Here is a 23,036-nt window from a genome sequence, read left to right on the forward strand (position 1 = left end):
CAAAAGGAACCAAGATTAATGGAATAATATTATATATTGAAGTTTTAATTTGGTAGCAGCCATATATAAATATATATATATATATAATTTTGAATATTCAATTAGGGTCTGTTAATTCCTTCCACTTTGACAATTCATAGCTACATGCATGTAGGACGTACGAACTCTTTAGAGCATTTGGCACTGGTATTGACTTAGCCAAATTTTAGTGAAAGTCATATTTTAGAGAATGTCTATTAAATTGAACCTACATTGGATAATCTAAACATAGTTCATCTAAAAGATTAGCTACAGTAAATTCATCCCATATTCCACATATGAAGTAAACTGTAGTACCTTCATACTAATATTTTATTATTTCTTATTATACGGTCGTTTCCCTTTTCCTTTTCGCTGGTCTAACTCACACCTCTTTTCTGTACCTTCCCGCAACCATCTCCTTCTTTCGCACGACTCCTCATTCTCTCTTGCACATCTCCTTCTTCGCGCAACCATCTCCTTTTCCTTTTCCTTTTTTTGCACATCTCCTTCTTCCTATCTCCTGCACGAATTTTTCCTTTTCTTTCTCGTAAAATCTCTTTTCTAACAGCTGTTGTAAGCTTCTCTCCAAATCATATACTAACAACACGGTAAGATTCAAAACCCTAGTCTTGATTTTTCTCATTTATTTTGCTCAATTTGTGTGGGTGCCAATGTTTGGTTCATTATTATTTTCGTTTTGTTGATCTGTGGGTGCCATTCTGATTTGGGAGTTTGTGGGTCATCTTTTACTCTATTGCGAGATAGCTGGTGTTTTGTTGATTGGATTTTTCTGTCGGGTTGGTTTGTCTTGGGTGGAGCTCACAAATTGTTGCAGTGTGGAAAATAATTCCTACTTGCTATGGTATACTTGGAGGGAAAAAGTGCTTGAATCTCTGAGGACATGGAACCAACTATGAAGGAACACTAGATTTTCTTTTTCATTATAGAATTTTTTGACTACTTCTACAGATTTTAACGGGCTAAACTTTACATCATTTTCTATTATCTTTTCCTCTCTGATAGGTATTTTTCTTGTATAAAACCTGTGAACTTGGAGTACATATTTTGATCTCCTTAGTGAAATTTTTGTTACTTATGCAAACAATGAATAGAAAATTGCTTATGGAATTCATAATGACTCCAAAGGTAGTGACGATTTTTGTTTTAAAGCAACCATTCTTCTTCATAATGTTATCACATTTTTAAAAACTTTCATTCAACATTTAGAATCTCAAGGGCCTAGAGATGATTTTCTTATGATATTCTATTCTATTTTATTTTGAAGGGCCTGAGGGGTGATATACCAAACTTTATTTAATATTAATCATTCCTTAACTTGAGAAATCATTTTATTTAATATACCAAGCTTCTATTCATTGTTATTTTTGTTTAGATAGTGGATCTCTGATATGTGGGTGCCATTCTCTTATCTGATTTTCATTGTTTAGGTGCCAATCTAATCCTTCTTAGAAATATTATGACGTCAAAACACTCAATGTCTTAGAATCTCCTTGTTTCAGCTTAACTCAATATTAGCATGTATATTATACGGGGGACAGACAAAAAATCTTCACAAACATGAGACAGAATTAGCGATTATTGGAATGAGTATAAAAAACCTAGCATGACAAATCGTTCTAGGGGTCATTGACCAATTGATGGTCGGTGATCCAAAAATGTATAAATAAGTTTTGTACTGCTGTGACCCAATTAGTAGAATCATTGCATCCAAGTGGTCCAATGGAGCAGGACAATGTATGAATTTCTAACTACATTAATTCTAAAGTTTGTTGTTGAATTCTCTTCTCACATTCTCGCTACTTGGCATATTTAGGTCGAAAGAGCCAAAATCATATATAAAGAGATTGAGAAGGCCACTTACAACATGAAACATTGTTGTTGTCTATTGAGACACCAATCAAAATAGCATCAGCATATGTTCATGTTGTCAATGAGAAGGAAACCACATGAGAAATGCCTAGCTATGGTGGAGTCAACTGCACTAGGAGACGACACGATAGATGACAACATAGAGGTCATTTCTGAGAGACCTCTAGGCAATAAGGTTGAGAAAGAAAGGGAGAGAAAGAGGAATGCTAGAAAAACTTCTGATGCTGAATTTGTTGAGGCCATAACTCGCATGAGAAATGATAAAGCCATATGCACTTTTGAAAGAAGACAAGCTGTTAGCAATTTGAATTCTGATAGGACTGAATTACTGGTGGAGAAAAAGAGGAAGAATGATATGGAGAAAAAGATGATTGATATGGAGATAATGAAGTTAGATCTTGCTGGCATGAAATGAATGTAGTAAGAGTATTTCTTGAATGTTCAAAAAGAGATTTTCAAGGATTCAAGGAAGTGATTTTCATCTTCATCTCAACCTTTTGAAGATGTGTAGCCATCTCAGCCACATATGATTGATGGCTAGGCAACAACTATTGCCTATGCTATTTTGTGACTTTTTGTTAACTTTAAATATGAGTGTTTGTGATTGTGGGTACCAACTATATGTGAATGTTGACGAGATACTGAAAAAGAAATAGTTGTCAAGAATGTAAAATGTTGTCCAGTTTTTGTGTCTGTAATCTCCTTCGAACCTGATGAAGTTGTTGGTCCAAGTGAGCATGAAAAGGAAGAGAAACTTTGGTGTTATATATTTTTGGTTTAAGTGATGAAACTTTATTTTGCCGTTTGTTTGATTATAATCGATTGAGCTGTTGTTAAACTTGTTATATGTGTTGTTAGATATGTGTAGCTATTGTTGTTTGGACATTTATGCTATAAACATTGGATTAAAAATGAAGTAGGAGTTGGTTCAATACCATGTAGACACCTTGCTTTTTCATTATATATGATGAGTACTTAACACTGTTGAAAGACTAACATGTATATTAAATTTCTCTTGGGAGGAATTTGTTACAGTTTCTAAGTGACTATATACCTGATTTTTTTGGGTCAAACTTTTGTCTTTCATGCTTGACAGAAACATGAATGTGATAATAAAGTCCTATGATAGCTGTACTGATTATTGCTTATTTATAAAGTTCTTTACTTTGTTCTATTCTTTGATTTAGTTCAATAAGAATAAATGCTCCAAGTATTGTGGATGTTATAGGCCGATGATGTCATAAACCTTAAACACGATGCTACATAATGAGAGGTGTCTAAGGTAGCAACTCTAGCTTTATGTTTTAGCTAGGTCGACAGATCAGCAACAACTCAAAAACCTTCCTGCAGATCTTGATTTCCATGCCCGTTACTGATTTCATGGATTCAATTCATTGCATTAAGAGTAGAAAAATGCTGAACAAGCTTATAGCAAGCTGAGCTTATAGCCGTAATAGCTTATATATAGCAACTATAGTTTTCTTAATTAATAAAATAGATGCTCAAATTAGTGCTTCTTGGTTGCGATAAAATAGATGCTACTGCTTCTTTTCATTTCCAGACTTTGAAGTGCAGCCATTTAATTAAAAATATATTGCCATCAAGATCAGCATTGACATGTAATATTTTCAAGCAAGGAAGCAGAAAATAGTCAATACTACGTACGTACTTTTGATGACTTTTCAAGAAGCCAGCGCGCTAGCTCTATTAATCTCTTTGCTTAATCCGTATTAATTTTTATGAGAATAATCTTCTTGTCCTCGATCATTATGAGGAATCCCATTTATTAATTTGTTTAACCAACTAATATTAATTAATTAAATCCCATTTATTACGTACACGATGACGTTTATTAGACAATATAATAATCTATATATATTATATATATAATATGACACGTAATTATTATTAATTAAAAGCTATATATATATATATATATATATATATATTAAGAAAATGTGATTTGCAATATTGGATGTTCTGATCATCTCAAGACTCAAAGTTAATTGGCAGAGAACGTCATAGCTGACTTAAGTGATTAATTGCAGTTTCGTCATCATGATCACGGGCTTATATATACACATGTTCTTAATAGTAACTTCTATCTATATTTATTTATATTAAAATTGGTCATAAGTACGATTCCACCGGCCAGTTTCTTAAATTTAATTAATTATCTTAGTTAATAAATATTGGATTGGTACAAATAATATATTTAAAAAATAAAAAGTAAACAGAAATATAATATATTATATTATAAATTTCCATAGCATAAGAAATGTATAGGTTGACCATTTGTGGAGGAAATGTCGTGCAAGGATTAGATATATATGAAAACATGTGAATGCAGACATCTTAAATGAAAAAGAAATAAGGAGACAACCAATGGAATTGACCGTTGGAAAGAAATCATTATCCAACTTGTGCATGGAAAACTATTAATATTTTAATTATAATATTGCATAATCATTCCATTAAAATATTTATTAGATTAAAAAAAATAGAAGAAGAAGAAGAGGAAAACATGATACTAAGAAAGGTCATCTAATTTGGTGCCTAAATATTCTATTCTCTGTTTCTGTAAAGTCCAAAGCCAGAATTTAAAGGTATTTAACGACGCCGTCGCCGTCGCAAATGGGAGAAGAACTTTACAAGAATATTATTCAATTTCTCTCGTGTGGATAAACATATACATGACACACATTTATATATATAGTCATTATTATATGAAAATATTAGATTGGGTTTGGATAATGAGGTATTCTCAAATATTTTAAAAAAAATAAAAAAATAATAAATAATAATAACGTATTTTCAGAATATCTCAAATATTCTCAGTATCAAAACTAAACTTAAAATAAGATAAGAAAATAATTAATTGGAAGTCATATCTTATCCTCATGTACGTTGGACGTGAAGTAAGTATGAGTGGTGATTAAGTAGCTAGCTTAGGTACAATGAGTGAAGTTAGAAAGAAACCTAAAAAATGTGTATTTAAATACACATAATATATACACATACATAGATATAGATATTAGATAATTACGTGCACGGCAATTAACCCAAAAGTAATATATTGTTTTGAAAAGATGATCACGGTCGAGAAAGGGAAAAATATTTTTACTACTAACGTCGGAGGGGCTTGCAAAAAAAAGATTGGTATAACCCTCAACCTCTAAAATAGAGGTCTTCAATTCGAAACCTTCTTCCCAAATAATAAAAAAAAAAAAAAATGGTGATTTTGTTTTTCAAGGTTGATTTATTAGGTGATCTTCATGATATGTATAATGAGAAATGATAGTTGCAGTCGTAAGTGTACAAGCGTCGTATAGTCACTTAAAAAATATTGGATCTATATGAAAAAAAAATTAATTTTTATAATAGATCTCACTTATTTTTAAAATGACTTCACGATACTTACATAATCCACAACTGTATATAACATTACTCATGTATAATTCCCTCAATTCTCTCTCATCTGGTTCTTTCTCATCTGGTTATTTTCATAGACTAATGAATAATGCAGTTGTCTGGCCAGCTTGTTCTATTTATTTTGGGTTCGAGAAAACAGGCTGCTAACTTTTAATTAGGTTCTTCCCCGGAAACTCTTTGGTCAATTGTGATAAATCTTGTTCCCCAAGTCAGAACTTAACATATTCAAACTTCCAAACCTACCACTAATTAGAAGCCTCTAGAGCCCACCTTGCATCTTTCAGCGTTTCAATTTCAACCCACGGCCACCTTCTTAAAACCCCACACCCCCTCTCGCCGCCATTATATTAATTATTCCTTCTTGATCATCACACACCCAAACACAAACACATACACACGCACGCTCTCTTTTTCCCTCTCTTTTATTTTTGTGCTTTCCCCTCCCTAGCTAGCTAGCTCCTCTAAGACCAAGAAAACCAAGAAAGAAAAGATGGGCACTTTGGTAGGACATGTTGCACCTGGATTTGGCTTCTTTCTCATAGGTCTTTGGCACCTCTTTAACCATATCAAGCTCCATGCTCGGTACCCAAATTCTTATACCTCTCCCCCGTGGTTCCCCGCCCCAAGATTCAAGTATTTGGAGCTCTTCTTGATCATGGGTGGCTGCTCTGCCTCCATAGCCATGGAGCTCTTCATTGGCCCGGACAGACACCAGCCCCTTGACCCTGATGGAACTATCCCCTCCAACCATCTCCATAACTTCGAGCACTCCTCCATCTCTATGACTTTCTTCGTCTACGCCGCCTTTGCCATAGTTCTTGATCGAATTGGCACCAAAGCTCAGCATGGGCTAACCCAACTGCTTGGTGCCATAGCCTTTGCACAGCAGTTTCTTCTCTTTCACCTTCACTCAGCCGACCACATGGGCCCGGAAGGCCAATACCATTTGCTTCTACAGATTGTTATTTTCGTTTCTTTAGCCACCACTCTCATGGGAATTGGTCTGCCCAAGAGTTTCTTGGTCAGCTTTGTGAGGTCAACCAGCATATTATTCCAAGGTATTTGGCTTATGGTCATGGGATTCATGCTCTGGACACCAGAATTGATTTCCAAAGGTTGCTTCATGCACCTTGAAGAGGGTCACAAAGTGGTCCGGTGCTCTGGGCACGAGACTCTTCACCGCGCCAAATCATTGGTAAACATCCAGTTTAGCTGGTTCTTGATTGCAATCACAGTTTTTGCAGTGTGCTTCTATCTGATCTTGGTTAAAGCTTTTGGCGAAAAGGTGGAGTATGTTTCATTGACAAAGGAATTAGATCATGATCATGAAGATCAGGAAGAAGAAGATTATGATGATGTTGAGTCCCAAATTAAGAAAAGCAAATTTGGGAACTCAGAGAGCTTTATTCAAATGGGGAAAACCTTTTCACATGTTGACATGGAAAGGTAGAAGATCATGGAAAGAATAAAAAAAGGGAGGTTACTTGGTTAATAGGGGTAGGTGTGATTAATATATAATTAGCATAGACTTAAGGGATTAAGTCTTTCATGGGATATATCGTACTGTATTTTAATTAATCAAGCCAGCAACAATTTGCTGGCTTGGTGAAAAAAAAAAGGCGTTGAACTTTGTTAAGTTGGCCAGGGGGAAAGTACTAGTAGTGCGTGTTGGGGCCCTTGGGGGGTTAGAAGGAAATTGGGGTGGAATTATTTTGGTTTGCATTGATGGGGCCTTTAGCTTAGAGCTAGAGGTAAGTCCTTAATTGCATGTGTTTGTATGTAGAGAGAGAGAGAGAGAGAGAGAGAGAGAGAGAGAGAGAGGAATTTGTTTATTGTATGTTGAGACCCACGCACCAACTTGTATAAAAATAACATTTCTAAATTAATAATTAGTTTTGTCGTTATTTTTTCTTTATTTATGATCAATGCATGTCGTGTAGTCCTTGGATAGTCCGGATTTCCTCGAGCTAGCGCGGTCATATATATGGCTGTTTCCTGACACCTTGAGTTGCACTCAACAGGGTAAATTTTCTAAGCAATCTGTACCATGAAAATCACCTTTGGTAAAAGAATATATTAAAAAAACACTGTTGATGACAAGGATGCATCATTGACATGAATAACAACATATCATTTATAGATTATGACAAGCAATTAGCTCGTGCCAAAGATCCCACATGATCCAGACCCTAATTAATTAATTATGAAATTAAGATATATATATATATATATATATATATATTCGATCGACATTTACACACCATGCAGCATCATTCCTATTCCTGTGATCATCATATAGTATTGTAAGAAATTTCCCGATCGAGGGAATTAGAAATATGATGATGATGATGCATGAAATGGGAAATTAAAGATATCATGATGGCCCGAGGGAAGAGATTTGGTGCATGCGCATGCACTTCCTAAAGTTTTTGAATTATTAGACGGTTTTAGACTTTGAACACGTGCATAGTACTTTTATAATTTTAATTACAAGCTATCATATATATGATTTTACAAAAAAATGTAAGAAGAAAAGTAGTACTCCATGCAGCTTCTTCTTTTCTAAGCATGTAATACGTTTTTTGGGAAAGATTTCAATCTCTCACTCAAAAGCACGTCACGTCGCAATTGCATTAATGGAGGCAACCTTAAGATCAATGATGATGAACTCGATCTGCATGCCGATGTTGCCAACTTTTTTCTTGATCTTCTGTATAGACCCAAGTACTCGATCGATCGATGAAGCTGCTTTCACTCAAAAGCATCATTAATATTTAACGTCCACGGTTGCTAGCTAGCTTTTGGTCCAAACTTCAGCTGAAAATTAAGCACCTGATCAATAATCCCAAAATTAATGGGGCCGGGGCATGCATGCAGTCATGTCTCTTAATTCAGCCAAGTACCAACAAGGGTGGGGCATGCATGCAACATTACGATAATTTCTTAGCCATGGAGTCTGAAAGAATCTGATCTGCAACTCCTCTCAAAACGTAACTAAGCTCCTTTTCTTAGACTCCAAACATAACGTCGTCCCACCTCCAATCTCCCACAGGAGAGTAGAGTAGAGGGGATCGAGAGCTTTGGCTCTTAATTCCTTCGTCGATCCATTCCTCGTTTCCCACTTCAAATCGATCGCATGACCCCACCTCGACTCCATTAATGTCATGCGTAAGGTTTATCGTCTTTTCATCCAGTAGTTTTGCTTTGTTTTTTTTTTTTTTTTCTCTCCTCTCACTCTTGTGCCCCTCAAGTGGCAAGTGAATCTCACACGACTACTGTATATACCATGGCGCCACTCAAGTGAGAAGTTGTACGTACTAGCTAGTCATGATTCACATTAATATTGCTGGCTGATCAGTTTTCTTGTATATTAAGATTTGCGAGCTGCTCGATCGTCCCTGATTATGGAAAAAGATTGACCCTAAAAGGGGTTTACCTAATTTGAGTAGTTGTACTAGTACTACTAATTCTTCAGCTTTTTTTAAATTAAAGACCTAATTAATTTCGATTTCATTTCCGGCCCATTTAAAAATATATATGGTACTGATCAGATCGATCCAAGTTCTTACAATTATATATAATAAGTCATGAATATTATTATTCATAAAACACGTGAACACATGATATTGATGCATGCATTAATTATCTGCGAAAGGTAATTAGATGGGCATTAATGGCTTAATTAACAGCTTTGGGCCGGCTTATAGATTATATTATCTTCGATCTCTTGGAACGTCCTACGTACTAAATTTGTGGCTACATATATATATATATATATATATTATATATATATATATCACGCAATCTTTTTCTAATTAATTAATTCTCAAGAAGGAAGGGAATTAGAAGCCATGGAAGCTGCCTGATATTGGCCGGAAACTTCCTCATATGACAGCTTATCTGATCTTCCAAGTCTTGTTTGATCTTCAATATTAATCATCCATCTAATTGATTAATGATATTCTTTTTTTCTTTTTGTAGACATGCGCATCACGCATTACTTGTAAATTAAGGTCGATGTCCTTTAAATTGGTAAGTACGTACGTACATGGGCAGGCAATTAATTAGTACATGAATATACTTACTTCTATCCTACCACAATTTTATTACTTTATAGTGTACGTATCTGAAATTTTTATTCTTTTATTATTTTCTTTTAAGAATCTATTTAACATCTTTAATCATTAAAAAAAATTAAAAAATATACAACTTTACTAATAGCCAATTGCTTAACCATTAAGTAAATAAAAATAAATAAAAAGAATAGTAAATGGATGATAGGAAGTAGTAAGCCTAGCTAGATCATTATCCTATATATATATATATATATATATATATATACATATATACATACACACTACGTCTGATCATCATCGAACGGCATGAATATTTTCTCGATCGATAGTGTTTGTTTTAGTCCTTGCGATAAAATTACTAGCAAAGTTTGGAAAGTATACGTACACGCATACACATAATTAATTAACATATAAAAAACCTTGAAAACGAAATCACCAAAAAAAAAACAGACTCTATATATGTGGATTCAACAGTACTAATGCCTAAACGACGAACACACATGACATGATGAATCACAAAAAGCGCGTACGTACATATTCAAGAAGAAGAAGTATAAAATTAAGATATGGTTTGGAATAATGAGGAGTAGTACTAGTACTACTGCATATATATATATATATATATATATATATATATATAATATGTTACGTAGGCATGAAGCAAAATTTATATGGAGGTATGTACGTACGTCAAAATATCATAAAGAGCTCTTTAGTTAATAAGCTGGTGGCATGGAAGCTGATCAGATTGATCAAGAGTACTATAACATACGTACGGGAGGGTTCCTGAGCTGAGGCGCTCCTTCCAGGAAGATACCTAGCTAGCTAGCTTAATATCTACGTACCTATCGCTTTCTGATCATCTGCATACATGGGTTTCTTCTAGTTAATTAGAGCATGCGCGCAGCTTGGTTTTTCATGAATAATAGATGATCGATCATCTAACTGAGACACAGGCCAGAGTACTATATCTAGCTATATATATATATATATATATATATATAGGTGGATTGGTGAATCATGTGAACGTACAATTCTCCTGGCCAAACTTTGTGACAAAGCTAGCTACATGCATGCATTATTAAAGGTACATGATTAATTGTAGAAATCATTGTGCAGCTAGCTAGCTACCTAGCACAATTAATTTCATTTTGTAATAACTGGTAAATAATTAAGTACTGATGGTCTATTAATAATTTATATACCGACTCGTAAGCAACAATCTTGTACATATATAAATAATTGTGTCAAACTGATTATAAGTTACCCTTCTCAAAGTACGAAGTCCTTGGAGTTCCAATTTTCAATCCCAACCACACTCATAAAACCCCCCTTCCCCCCAATCCTTCTTCACACCTGATCTCTCTCTCTCCCTCTCTCTCATTTATTTTGTTCCTGCCCCCCTTTCTCTCTCAACAGCGACTGAAAACCACCCGTTTTCTGCTCTCCCTGCAAGGACAACAAGCAAGAAGGAAAACCTTGTCACAAGAAGATGGGTAGCATGGTGGGACATGTTTTGCCAGGCTTTGGTTTTTTTGTCATTGGATTATGGCACCTCTTTAACAACATTAAGCTCCATGCTCGGTGCCCAATTTCTTATACCTCTAGTCCTTGGTTTCCCACCTCAAGATTCAAGTACTTGGAACTCTTCTTTATCATTGGAGGCTCTTGTGCCTCCGTATCCGCGGAGCTCTTCATCGGCCCGGACCGACACCAACCGTTTGATCCTGATGGAACCATCCCCTCCCACCATCTCCGTAACTTCGAGCACGCTTCCATCTCAATGACTCTCATAGTCTATGCGGTGTTTGCTATAGTTCTCGATCGTATTGGCACTAAAGCTCCTCAGTACGGGCTAACCATGTTGCTCGGTTCCATAGCCTTTGCACAAGAGCTTCTTCTTTTCCACCTTCACTCATCTGATCACAGGGGCCCGGAAGGCCAATACCACTTGCTTCTACAAATTGTTACAGCTGTTTCTTTGGCCACTACTCTTATGGGAATTGGTCTCCCTAAGAGTTTCTTGGTCAGCTTTGTAAGGTCAGCAAGCATATTACTCCAAGGCATTTGGTTTATAGTAACGGGATTTATGCTTTGGACACCGGCATTGATTCCTAAAGGTTGCTTCATTAACGATGAGGACGGTCACAAAGAGGTCAAGTGCACCGGAGAGGAAGCCAATCATCGCGCCAAGTCATTGACAAACATTCTATTTAGCTGGTTATTGATTGCATTCACCATTTTTGCAGTGTGCTTCTATTTGGTTTTGGTTAAAGCTTACGGTGAGAAGGTAGAGTATGTTACATTGAAAAGGGAAGAAGAGCACGAAGATCAGGATTTTGATGATGTTGAATCCCAAAAGAAAAGCGAACTTGACAATTCAGGGATCAGCCTCATACAAATGGGAAAAACCCTTTTCACCAACTGACATGGAAATTAACTAATTAAGTCAGAAGATCATGAACATCATCATGCAGGAACAAAAAAAAAAAAAAGGACTAGCTACCTAGGAATGTGTACATGCAATGCAAATGTATGGGCGATCAGATCGATCCCACCATATCTTTTTTTTTTTTTTTTCCTTTTTTCCATATCTAATATATCTAATTAATTAGGCCAAAAATATTGATCTTGCTGGTGTACTGGGGGAGAAAAATCAAAAGGCTGAGGCTTGAGGGAAAAAGTGCATGTGCATGGAGGGGGATAAAGCAGGGAAAATTGGTTTGAAATTATTTGGTTTGTGTACATGGGGTGATCTTTGGCCTAGCTAGCTAGCTGATGTACTGAGTATATCGATCGTGTTTTGATGCATAGAAAAAAATTAGAAAGGAGTATTTATTGTTACATGCACGTATACCAAAGGAATTAAACTGAGAGCTCGATCATTCGTTAACATAAATAAATATTTAGCATGTAGTAATTCTCTCTTTGTAAAAGATAAGATCAGTACATGCACCAACAACGTTTGCGTTTGAAGATCATGATAAGAGCGCGCGATCTAAGGATCATCGAAGTACGTATACCCCAAATGATGATGATCAGGATCCTACGTATAATAATTAATGTAAGAAAAAAGATATTTATAACTGTGAATTGTGCAACCACCGCGTAATCATTTTGAAAAAATGAATAAAACATAGTACTCATATGAAAAAAATTAATTTTTTAATAATAGACCTCATTCTTTTTTAAAAAGATTATGCGATGTTTACACACTTCACGATTATATATAGAATTACTCTTAATGTAATTATTAAATTGTAAATTTATTAAATTAGTTGTAAATTATTCCTTTACATGTGTATAGTTATGTGTATATGGTATTTTATGTTGTATGGTTTTCTTTAGGGCATTTTAGTCTTTAGATCTTAGCAAGGTTAAAATGATCTTTCTCTTCCTTGTATAAATACTTGGTACTATTTACGTTTAGATTAATTTTTTTAGTTTTTGATCTTAGACGGCTTCTTGAATACGATTGCCTTCTAGGGTTTCTTTGTTCTTGTGATAGTATCAGCAGTCTTTTAAAATTCTTCTTCTCCTTTCATGGCTCCGACGGATCCCCCCCCCTCTGCCTCTTCCCTCTTCCTCCCCTGATGCTGCGAGTCTTTTCTTCCTTCACCCCAACGATAACCCTGGGGTTGTTCTGGTCACACAGCTCCTCCTTGGTGACAACTATCACATTTGGTCTCACTCGATGACCATGTCTCTCTCTGCCAAAAACAAGTTAGGGTTCATCGACAGTATGATTACTAAACCCGCCACCATTGCCTCTCTTTTCCTTTCATGGTTAAGATGTAATAATATGGTGATTTCGTGGTTGCTTAACTCTATTTCTCCTGAAATCGCTGCTAGTGTGTTGTATGTTATCACTGCTTTTGAGATTTAGACCGATCTAAAGGAATGGTTCTCTAAAAAAAATGGACCTCGGATCTTTCAGATCCAAAAATCCATTTCATCATTATCTTAAGGATAACTTACTGTTAGTGCGTATTTTACTCGATTGAAGGCACTTTGGGACGAATTAGTTAATTACAAGCCGTTTTCATTATGTTCTTGTGGTGCTGTCACTCTCTTGAACTCTTATGTTCAACAGGAACGCATTTTGCAGTTCCTCATGGGACTTAATGATTCTTTTTCCTCGGCTAGGGCTCAGATCTTGTTAATGGAGCCTTTACTGCCTCTCAACAAAGTTTTTTCTCTTGTTCTTTAGGAAGAGCAACAGAGAGAAATCTTTGTTCCTCATTCCCTTACTGATGCTCATGCTTTTGTTGCTAACTTTGATTCATTAAGACCTACAAAATCTTTTCCAAAAAAAGATAGGCCAGTATGCAAATATTGTGGCATAGTTGGTCATGTAATTGATAAATGCTATAAACTATATGGTTTTCCTTCGGGGTACAAGCAAAAGCCACGACAGTCATTCACGGCCAACACTGTTGCTCTCAATGACAACACTTCTGCAGCCTCTCCATTCTCCTTGACTGAGGCACAATATAAGCAGTTACTGTCTATGATAACTTCCAATCCTCAGCCTACGCCTGATGATTCCAGCCATGTGGTCAACACCGTAGCTTCTTCTCATTCCTTATCTGGTATTGTTTCCTTTGCACATTATGCTTTTCAATTTTCTAATAGTGCTTCTTGTACTATTTATAACTCTGGTTGGATAATTGATACAAGGGCCACAGACCATATGGTCCCCTCTACTAGTCTGTATACATATTTTATTCCTGTTCAAAATACTTCTATCAAACTACCTAATGGTTAAACTGTTACTGTTACACATATTGGCACTATTAATCTTACTGAACATCTTACCCTTAAGGATGTCCTTTATGTACCCACTTTTCAATTTCAATTGATTTCAATTAGTAAACTCACCTAATCTCACATTTCTTGTTTTTTTTCTTCTAATTTTTGTCTCCTTCAGGACCTAATCACCTCAAGACTGATTGGAGTGGATAAACAATAAAGAGGCCTTTATTTTTTACAACAACTAGGGACTTATTCTTCCCCTCAATTACCCTTTTTTTTTTTTTTTTCAAATAATCAATGTAATGAGACTCCTACTTTACTATCATTTGCATGTTTTACGTCTTCTAAACAATCATTGTTTCACCTTTGGCATAGTCGATTAGGACATCCATCTGCTTCAAGAATACCTTTTTTGAATAATTAAATTTGTGCCTAATTTTACTATGTCTAATGACCCATGTGTTTGTCCATTAGCTAAACAAAGAAAGTTACATTTTCTAAATTCTAATAATCTTTCTCATTTACCTTTTGACCTTATACATTGTGATGTTTGAGGCCCTTTTTCAGTCCCAACTATTGAAGGTTATAAATTTTTCTTAACCATTATTGATGATTGTACAAGAGCTATTTGGGTTTATCTTTTCAAGCACAAATCTGAAGTTTCTTTTCTCATTCAAACTTTTTTCAAAATGATTAAAACTCAGTTTGGTACTAAGATAAAAAAAAATTCGTACTGATCATAGTACTGAATTTTTTATGTCTTCCTATTTCATTTTTAAAGGTGTTCTCCATCAACATAGGTGTGTAGAAACTCCACAACAAAACTCTGTTGTGGAAAGAAAACATCAACATATCCTTAATGTTGCTCGGGCCTTATTGTTTCAATCTCATTTGCCTCTCAAATTTTGGGGTTGCCTCTCAAATTTTGAGGTGATGCTGTTTTAACAGCTACTTATTTAATTAATAGATTACCTTCTCCCATTACTCACAATAAATCTCTCAAATCTTCCTACAACTTGGTGGATTTCTGTTTTGAGTAGTACAGCTGTGACAAGTAGTATTTTGGATCACGAGGTAAGTATGTTTAATTAATTTGGCATTTTTATTAGAAATTCTGATTTCTTTTCTAAATTCAAAGCATGTATTGTACAAAAAAATTATTTTGCATCATATTGAAATATTAGAGCATCTCCAAATAAATTGTTATATCATGAAATGTGTAACTTGAGCCTAAACTTATATGTAACTAGTCATGATACATTTATAGAAACTTTATGTGCATTATAGTTACACCAAATGCTATATGAATTATATGATAGCATATTTTTATTTGAGAGGATAACTATACTGAAGGACTTCGAAAAGGTATAGACCCGTTAAATGAGAAATGTAAAGGGAGGATAACTACACTGAAGATAATAAGAATGTGTAGACCCTAAATAGAAAGGGGAATGATAACTACACTGAAGAATATTTAAGAAGGTGTAGTTTCCAAAGGAAAGAGAGATTATGGGAAGGATATCTACCTTTGAAGGGGTAGTTTTCCTATGGAGAAAGTTTTTCTTTTTAGAATTACATAGTAGAAGCATTTTTTTTTTTTGGTGTATTAATCATGTTATTGGCTACTATTTATTTGATGTATTGGTTTATTTAATGAGACTCATATGTTACACCCAACTTAATCAATCCTACTTATCGAGCCGTGGACTTACCATTCCACCTGTAAAATTTTATTTTATAGATGTCAAAAAGGAGCAAGACAAAAAAGGAGCTTAGATGATATATGGAAGAGTTAGATTAAGAGTGGTGGAATTAGATTAAGAATGGTGGAATAAGTGTCGGTTATGGAATAGTTTGAATTCTAGTTCGTGGCATTTTTTTGAACGAACGATTTAAGTGAAATTTAGTGTTTTAAACTCTATTTATATATAAAGAATTTCTCATAGTTCTTTTCTTGTTATTGTTACTTTATCATTTTTCAATGTCATTGAAAACATCTCCAATAGTTAGAAAAGTTGGGGGGAGTTACATATATGTTCTTTAGTTTGGCATCATCAGTGCTAATTTCTTTAAAATAATATGCTTTTTAATAGAGCTACTATTAGTAACCATATCTTTTGTTTTTTTTTTTTTTCCTTTTTTCCATATCTAATTAATTAGGCCAAAAATAATATTGATCTTGCTGGTGTACTTGGGGAGAAAAATTAAAAGGCTGAGCCTTGAGGCCGGAAAAAGTGCATGTGCATGCAGGGGGATAAAGAAGGGGAAATTGGTTTGAAATTATTTGGTTTGTGTACTTGTGGTGATATTTTCACCTATTGACATGGAAAGGTAGAAGATCATGGAAAGAATAAAAAAGGGAGGTTACAGCTTGGTTAATAGGGGTAGGTGTGATTAATATAATAATTAGCATAGAATTAAGGGGATTAAGTCGTGCATGACTATTAGATTGGTCTCTGGTACCTTGAAGACTATTGGGAGGAGCTAAAAGAGACTATGGAGGGAATGACTATTAGCATTTCCCACGTGTTCAGACAGGGAAATGCACCAGCTGATAGGTTGTCAAAGATGGCTTCAGTAGGCTGTACAAATACCTGGAACTCTTTCGAAGATCTACTCCGGAGTCTTTGTGGACTGTTGAAAATAGACAAGCTTGGCCTCCCTTATTTCCGTAAGTCCTAATATGGTTTACTTATGTCTTAAAGGTCTTTTTTGACTGGGTTAAAGGTTGTTTTTAGACAAGTAGAAAGATATGTAACCATAGTTTTCTTCCGCCACAAGTGAGGCCTATCAATAAAATCTAGAGGTTCTGTCCTCCTTAAAAAAAAAAAAAAAAGTCGTGCATGCATGCATGCTCAATAAAACCATCAATTCCTTCCAATAATCTTCAAAATACTAAAGGAAACCCAAATTGAGCGGCAAGATGTTTTCAATCAGTCATATTTTCAAGCAAGGAAATGCTCCTGCTGACTTCTTGGCCCGAATGGCTTCGGATGATAGTGCAGGCTCTTGGTCTGAGATGAATCTGGTTCCTCCTCTTTTGAGGGGCTTAATTCGGACAGAAACTTGAGTTTCATTTTTTTAGAAATGCTTTGTAATTGGTTGGGTAAGAACAATTTGCTGGTTGGTATGGTTTGGTATAGTTTTGTTTTTTCTGGTTGTTTGTTTTGCTGTGAAAGTTGGGTTGTAGCTGGTTGCTCACATTGTTTACCACGGTTTCTGAGCCATAAGTGAGCTTCAATATATAAAATCAGGAGGTGCTGTACTCCATGTTATATATAAAAAAAAAAAAAAAAAAAAAGCCTTTAGCTTAGAGCTAGAGGTAAGTCCTTAATTTCATGTGTTTGTTTGTATAGAGAGAGAGAGAGAGAGGAATTTGTTTATTGTATGTTGAGACACACGCACCAACTTGTATGAAAATAACATTTATAAATTAATAATTAGTTTTATCGTTATTTTTTCTTTCTTTATGATCAATGCATGTCGTGTAGTCCTTGGATGGTCCGGATTTCCTCGAGCTAGCGCGGTCATATATATATGGCTGTTTCCTGACACCTTGCGTTGCACTCAACGAGGTAAATTTTCTAAGCAATCTGTAGTCTGTACTACGTAACAACAACTATAATAAATGAAAGTACTACGTACGTAAATATCCATAAAAAACAGTACCGAAGCATTAATTAATATACAAGTATGTTGATGACAAGGAATCCTTCGACATGAAAAACAACGTATCATCTGTAGATTATGACAAGCAAGTGGCAAAGATCCCACGCGATCCTATTCTTAAATATTTTAATATGAATATTAATAATTAAATTTATAATTTTTTATAATCCACAATAATATAATAAAATAATAATAATTAAAAGACGTATATTTTTCCATCTCTGTTTGATAGAGAATTTGACTTGACTATGAGAGAATGATTATTCTAACAACTTTATTTCCAAGTGTTTCTCGATGGCTAGATGCACAATAATATTGTAGGTAAGAACTCTTTAACCTCTTAGTACTATATTTATAAACTTCTTCCCATCATGAAATCTAAAGACATTCGTGTTCCACTATAACTCATTAATTAAGTGATAATATTTAAACTAGTTTAAACTCATTAAGATATATGGGTGTGTGAGACATATTTTTAATAAAATTCATACATTCTCACACTTGGCTCATATGTCCTATGATTTAAAACATCCAATCAATTACATTTTAACAACAGACCATATGTCTACCCACATACTTTAACCTGATGATATCTTCGACAACTCGATAGAAGTCAATATTATCCTTCATGTGGCTTCTTTCTAATTGATATCGCATATATGGTTTTAAGCCTATCTTTCTAATTTTTATTATTCTATGTGTTAGGAATTACTCAATTTTGTTAACAAAAGTTTGATGGAGAAACAAAATCGATAAAAAATTAAAATGCCCAAGCCTAGAGATTAAAAAACCATAAAAATAAAAATTCAATGACTTAATTAAAAGATAATAAAATGTCAATATAACATGCAACTTAATTCAAGCATATCATAACAAAATCTCTACTCAAACTTACTTACAACCATGCATATAAATTTTAGATAGATACTAATTAAGTTTTGTGTATACTAAACAATGGCTAACACATATATACTAAAAAACACGTTTCTTTCACCCCATGGCTAACACAATATTATATTATAATCACTATAAAAAAATTTCCAATATATACCAAATCCCTAATAAAAACATTTATATTAATCCCTAATCAAACACATATATACTAATTTCCAATATATACTATCAAAAAATTATAAACATTACCTCAAGGTTATGCAATCCACTACCCCCAAATTTATAAAACCTATACATGAAAGTTTCAAGAGTTAGAGACAACAATGATTCACAATACAAATAACTCAACAAATAAATCTACAAAAACATATAAAAAGAAATCTACGATTTGGATAAAAAAAAAAAATACACACCTCAATAGATTTGCACACTATCAACAAAAAAATCTTTCACATGAAAAATACATTCACTCTCTATATACTAATATTATAATATATTATACTATATAGTATACTAATATATATTAGTATACTACTATACTATATTAGTATAGTATATAGTATACTACTATATTATATAGTATATATATATATATATATATATATTGTTTAAACACACACACACACATATGTTTAATGGTAGTTAAGTATGTAATTATATAGTATACTTATATAGCTATTCGAACGGACTGAGATCATGGGAAAAACAAGAAGTTTCATGAATTCATGTGTTCGAACAGGGTCGTACATAGTTTGAACGGCTAAATTTTCTGTTCGAACATCAAAATTTATATTCGAACAAATTAATAAATGAACATATATCGCATTTGAGCTGAATAGTACACATTCAAACATTACTGCAAGATACAAAATATCCAATTTGAATGTCAAACGGTTTAAATTCACACAACGCCGTTCGAAACCCATTATCCGTCATATATATGCCAGTCACCGCCACCAACTCCGCCATAACTAGGCCGTTTTCTACCGTATGACCCTTCACTTGAATGTAGTATTTGTATTTTTAGCTTATATGGACTTGAAAATGGGTTCAGATTTCGAATCCAATCCGACATGCGCTTCACGCATTACTTGTAAATTAATCCATCTAATTAATTAATGATATTTTTTTTTTCTTTTTGTAGACATACGCATCACGCATTCCTTGTAAATTAAGGACAGGCAATTAAGTACAAGAAGTGAAGCTGGCCTTGTCCTATAATTTCATGATTCTTCGTCATGCTGTGGTCCAAATATGTTATATCCTACCTTGATAAGTTCTAGAAAAGTGCCAGCTGCACAGACATGGCACATTCATCAAACTTATATAACACGTATATATATATATATATATATATATATAATAAGTCATGAATAATATTATTCATAAAACACGTGAACACATGATCGATATTGAATAATATCAACTGCTTATTATATTATCTTCGATCTCTTGGAACGTCCTACTTTGTGGCTGCATATATATTTATATATATATAATATACACACACATACAAGTGGGTTGTGAGTCGTGACAAGCTAGATAGCTAGCACAATTTTTATTTTGTAATAATTGGTAAATAATTAAGTAATGCGCGCATGGTACCCTTCTCAAAGTACGAATTAAGTCCTTGGAATTTCAATTTTCAAACACTCATAAAACCCCCCCTCTTCCCCCCAATCCTTCTTCGCACCTGATCTCTCTCTCTCTCTCTCTCTCTCATTTGTTTTGTGCTTGCCCCCTTTCTCTCTCAACAGCGACTGAAAACCACCCTTTTTCTGGTCTCCCTCCAAGGACAACAAGCAAGAAGGAAAACCTTGTCACAAGAAGATGGGTAGCATGGTGGGACATGTTTTGCCAGGCTTTGGTTTTTTTGTCATTGGATTATGGCACCTCTTTAACAACATTAAGCTCCATGCTCGGTGCCCAATCTCTTATACCTCCAGTCCTTGGTTTCCCACCTCAAGATTCAAGTACTTGGAACTCTTCTTTATCATTGGAGGCTCTTGTGCCTCCGTATCCGCGGAGCTCTTCATCGGCCCGGTCCGACACCAACCGTTTGACCCTGATGGAACCATCCCCTCCAACCATCTCCGTAACTTCGAGCACGCTTCCATCTCAATGACTCTCTTAGTCTATGCGGTGTTTGCTATAGTTCTCGATCGTATTGGCACCAAAGCTTCTCAGTACGGGCTAACCATGTTGCTCGGTTCCATAGCCTTTGCACAAGAGCTTCTTGTTTTCCACCTTCACTCATCTGATCACAGGGGCCCGGAAGGCCAATACCACTTGCTTCTACAAATTGTTACTACTGTTTCTTTGGCCACTACTCTTATGGGAATTGGTCTCCCTAAGAGTTTCTTGGTCAGCTTTGTAAGGTCAGCCAGCATATTACTCCAAGGCATTTGGTTTATAGTAACGGGATTTATGCTTTGGACACCGGCATTGATTCCTAAAGGTTGCTTCATTAACGATGAGGACGGTCACAAAGAGGTCAAGTGCACCGGAGAGGAAGCCAATAATCGCGCCAAGTCATTGACAAACATTCTATTTAGCTGGTTATTGATTGCATTCACTATTTTTGCAGTGTGCTACTATTTGGTTTTGGTTAAAACTTACAGTGAGAAGGTAGAGTATGTTACATTGAAAAGGGAAGAAGAGTACGAAGATCAAGATTTTGATGATGTTGAATCCCAAAAGAAAAGCGAACTTGACAATTCAAGGATCAGCCTCATTCAAATGGAAAAACCCTTTTCACCAACTGACATGGAAATTAACTAATTAAGTCAGAAGATCGTGAACATGATCATGCAAGGACCCAAAAAAAAAAAGGGACTAGCTACCTAGGAACGGCGATCAGGTCCACCATATCTTTTGTTGTTTTTTTTTTTTCCGTATCTATTTAATGGAAAAGTTTCTTGTAAGTGAATTCACACATTAAATTACACACCGATAGTAACATATAAGGTATTCTTTTGATAAAACGGTGCGAATTAAAAATAAAAATAATTTTTATAAGACATTTGACCGTCTTTTTTTCTTAAATTTTTTTATTTTTAATTAAAAAAAATCATATTAACATGAGTACGAGATTTGGTGTGCCAAACCGTTTGTATCTAACTATGCTACTAATTAATTAGGCCAAAAATATTGACTTGCTGCATGGTGTACTAGGGGAGAAAAGTTAAAAAGGCTGAGACTTGAGGGAAAAAGTGCATGTGCATGCAGGGGGATAAAGCAGGGGAAATTGGTTTGAAATTATTTGGTTTGTGTACTTGTGGCGATCTTTGGCCTAGCTAGCTCATGATGTGAGTATATATATCGATCGTGTAATTTTTGTGTACAGAAAGCAAAAAATTAATATATAAGAGCGATCTAAGGATCATCGAGTAAAATTCTCTCTTTGTAAAAGATAAGATCAGTACATGCATGCACTGATCAAGATCATATGTAAGAGCGATCTAAGGATCATCGAGCTGGTACGTACCCGAAATGATGATGATGATCAGGTTCTACATATAATAATTATAAGAGAAAAGATATTTACAACTGTAAATTGTGTAACCATCACGTAATCGCTTTGAAAAAAAATGAATAAAATATGAAACTTACGTAAAAAAAATTAATTTTTTTAATAATGAATCTCACTCTTTTTTAAACCGATTATACAGCATTTACACACTTTACAACTGTGTAAAATTATTCATGTATGAAAGGTTTACATCACCCGGCCAATATATATCCATGCATGCATTAATGCCGCATCCACGAAGTTTCTTAACATATATATATAGCCATTGCAAATTAATCAAAATCAACCATATATATATATACACACACTAGCTAATTATATATATATATTAGTTGTTTAATTCCTATTTTAAAAGTAGTACTATATAGTATTTTCATTCATGTATTAATTATACCAAATCTTCGTATTCATCATGCATGGTTTAAGGTCACAAGTTCACAACTACAATCCACTTATTTGATTTACACGAATCACATTTGACGATCATCTCTTAATTAGTTCAACCAAGGAATTACATGAGCTTGAAGCTATACTTTTATTTATTTATTTATTTATTATCACCGAGCACTACATGAATCACTAATATAATTAATATTCTATTTTTTTAAACAGGTTATTTCACGATAAATCGACCCAAAATTGATTACACATTGAGCCTTCAGCCCCCACTCTTTTATTATTAATTTTTTTCCCAAACAAATTTAAAAAGATTTTAATCGGTAAACAAAACGGTGCCGCTTGGGATAAACGCCGCAGCCATTGTTACG

At 34.5% G+C, this 23,036-nt stretch overlaps 3 protein-coding genes across 3 annotated transcripts; all 3 read left to right on the forward strand.

Annotated features, from left to right (window-relative positions):
- Nucleotides 1-5,335: 5,335 nt before the first annotated feature.
- Nucleotides 5,336-7,241, forward strand: LOC109001670 (transmembrane protein 45B-like). Its single transcript, XM_035685048.1, has one exon. The coding sequence runs from the start codon at nt 5,834-5,836 to the stop codon at nt 6,791-6,793; it is 960 nt and encodes a 319-aa protein (XP_035540941.1). The 5' UTR covers nt 5,336-5,833; the 3' UTR covers nt 6,794-7,241.
- Nucleotides 7,242-10,711: 3,470 nt separating this feature from the next.
- LOC109001672 (transmembrane protein 45A-like) lies at nt 10,712-12,275 on the forward strand. Its single transcript, XM_018979045.2, has one exon. The coding sequence runs from the start codon at nt 10,912-10,914 to the stop codon at nt 11,845-11,847; it is 936 nt and encodes a 311-aa protein (XP_018834590.1). The 5' UTR covers nt 10,712-10,911; the 3' UTR covers nt 11,848-12,275.
- Nucleotides 12,276-20,481: 8,206 nt separating this feature from the next.
- On the forward strand, nt 20,482-21,518 carry LOC109001671 (transmembrane protein 45A-like). Its single transcript, XM_018979044.2, has one exon. The coding sequence runs from the start codon at nt 20,568-20,570 to the stop codon at nt 21,516-21,518; it is 951 nt and encodes a 316-aa protein (XP_018834589.1). The 5' UTR covers nt 20,482-20,567.
- Nucleotides 21,519-23,036: the final 1,518 nt, after the last annotated feature.

The sequence above is a fragment of the Juglans regia genome, chromosome 14, assembly GCF_001411555.2.
Source record: "Juglans regia cultivar Chandler chromosome 14, Walnut 2.0, whole genome shotgun sequence".
Taxonomy (NCBI): domain Eukaryota; kingdom Viridiplantae; phylum Streptophyta; class Magnoliopsida; order Fagales; family Juglandaceae; genus Juglans; species Juglans regia.

Coding starts and splice junctions, on each gene's coding strand:
- LOC109001670 (XM_035685048.1), top strand. CDS start 5,834: ATGGGCACTTTGGTAGGACATGTTGCACCTGGATTTGGCTTCTTTCTC.
- LOC109001672 (XM_018979045.2), top strand. CDS start 10,912: ATGGGTAGCATGGTGGGACATGTTTTGCCAGGCTTTGGTTTTTTTGTC.
- LOC109001671 (XM_018979044.2), top strand. CDS start 20,568: ATGGGTAGCATGGTGGGACATGTTTTGCCAGGCTTTGGTTTTTTTGTC.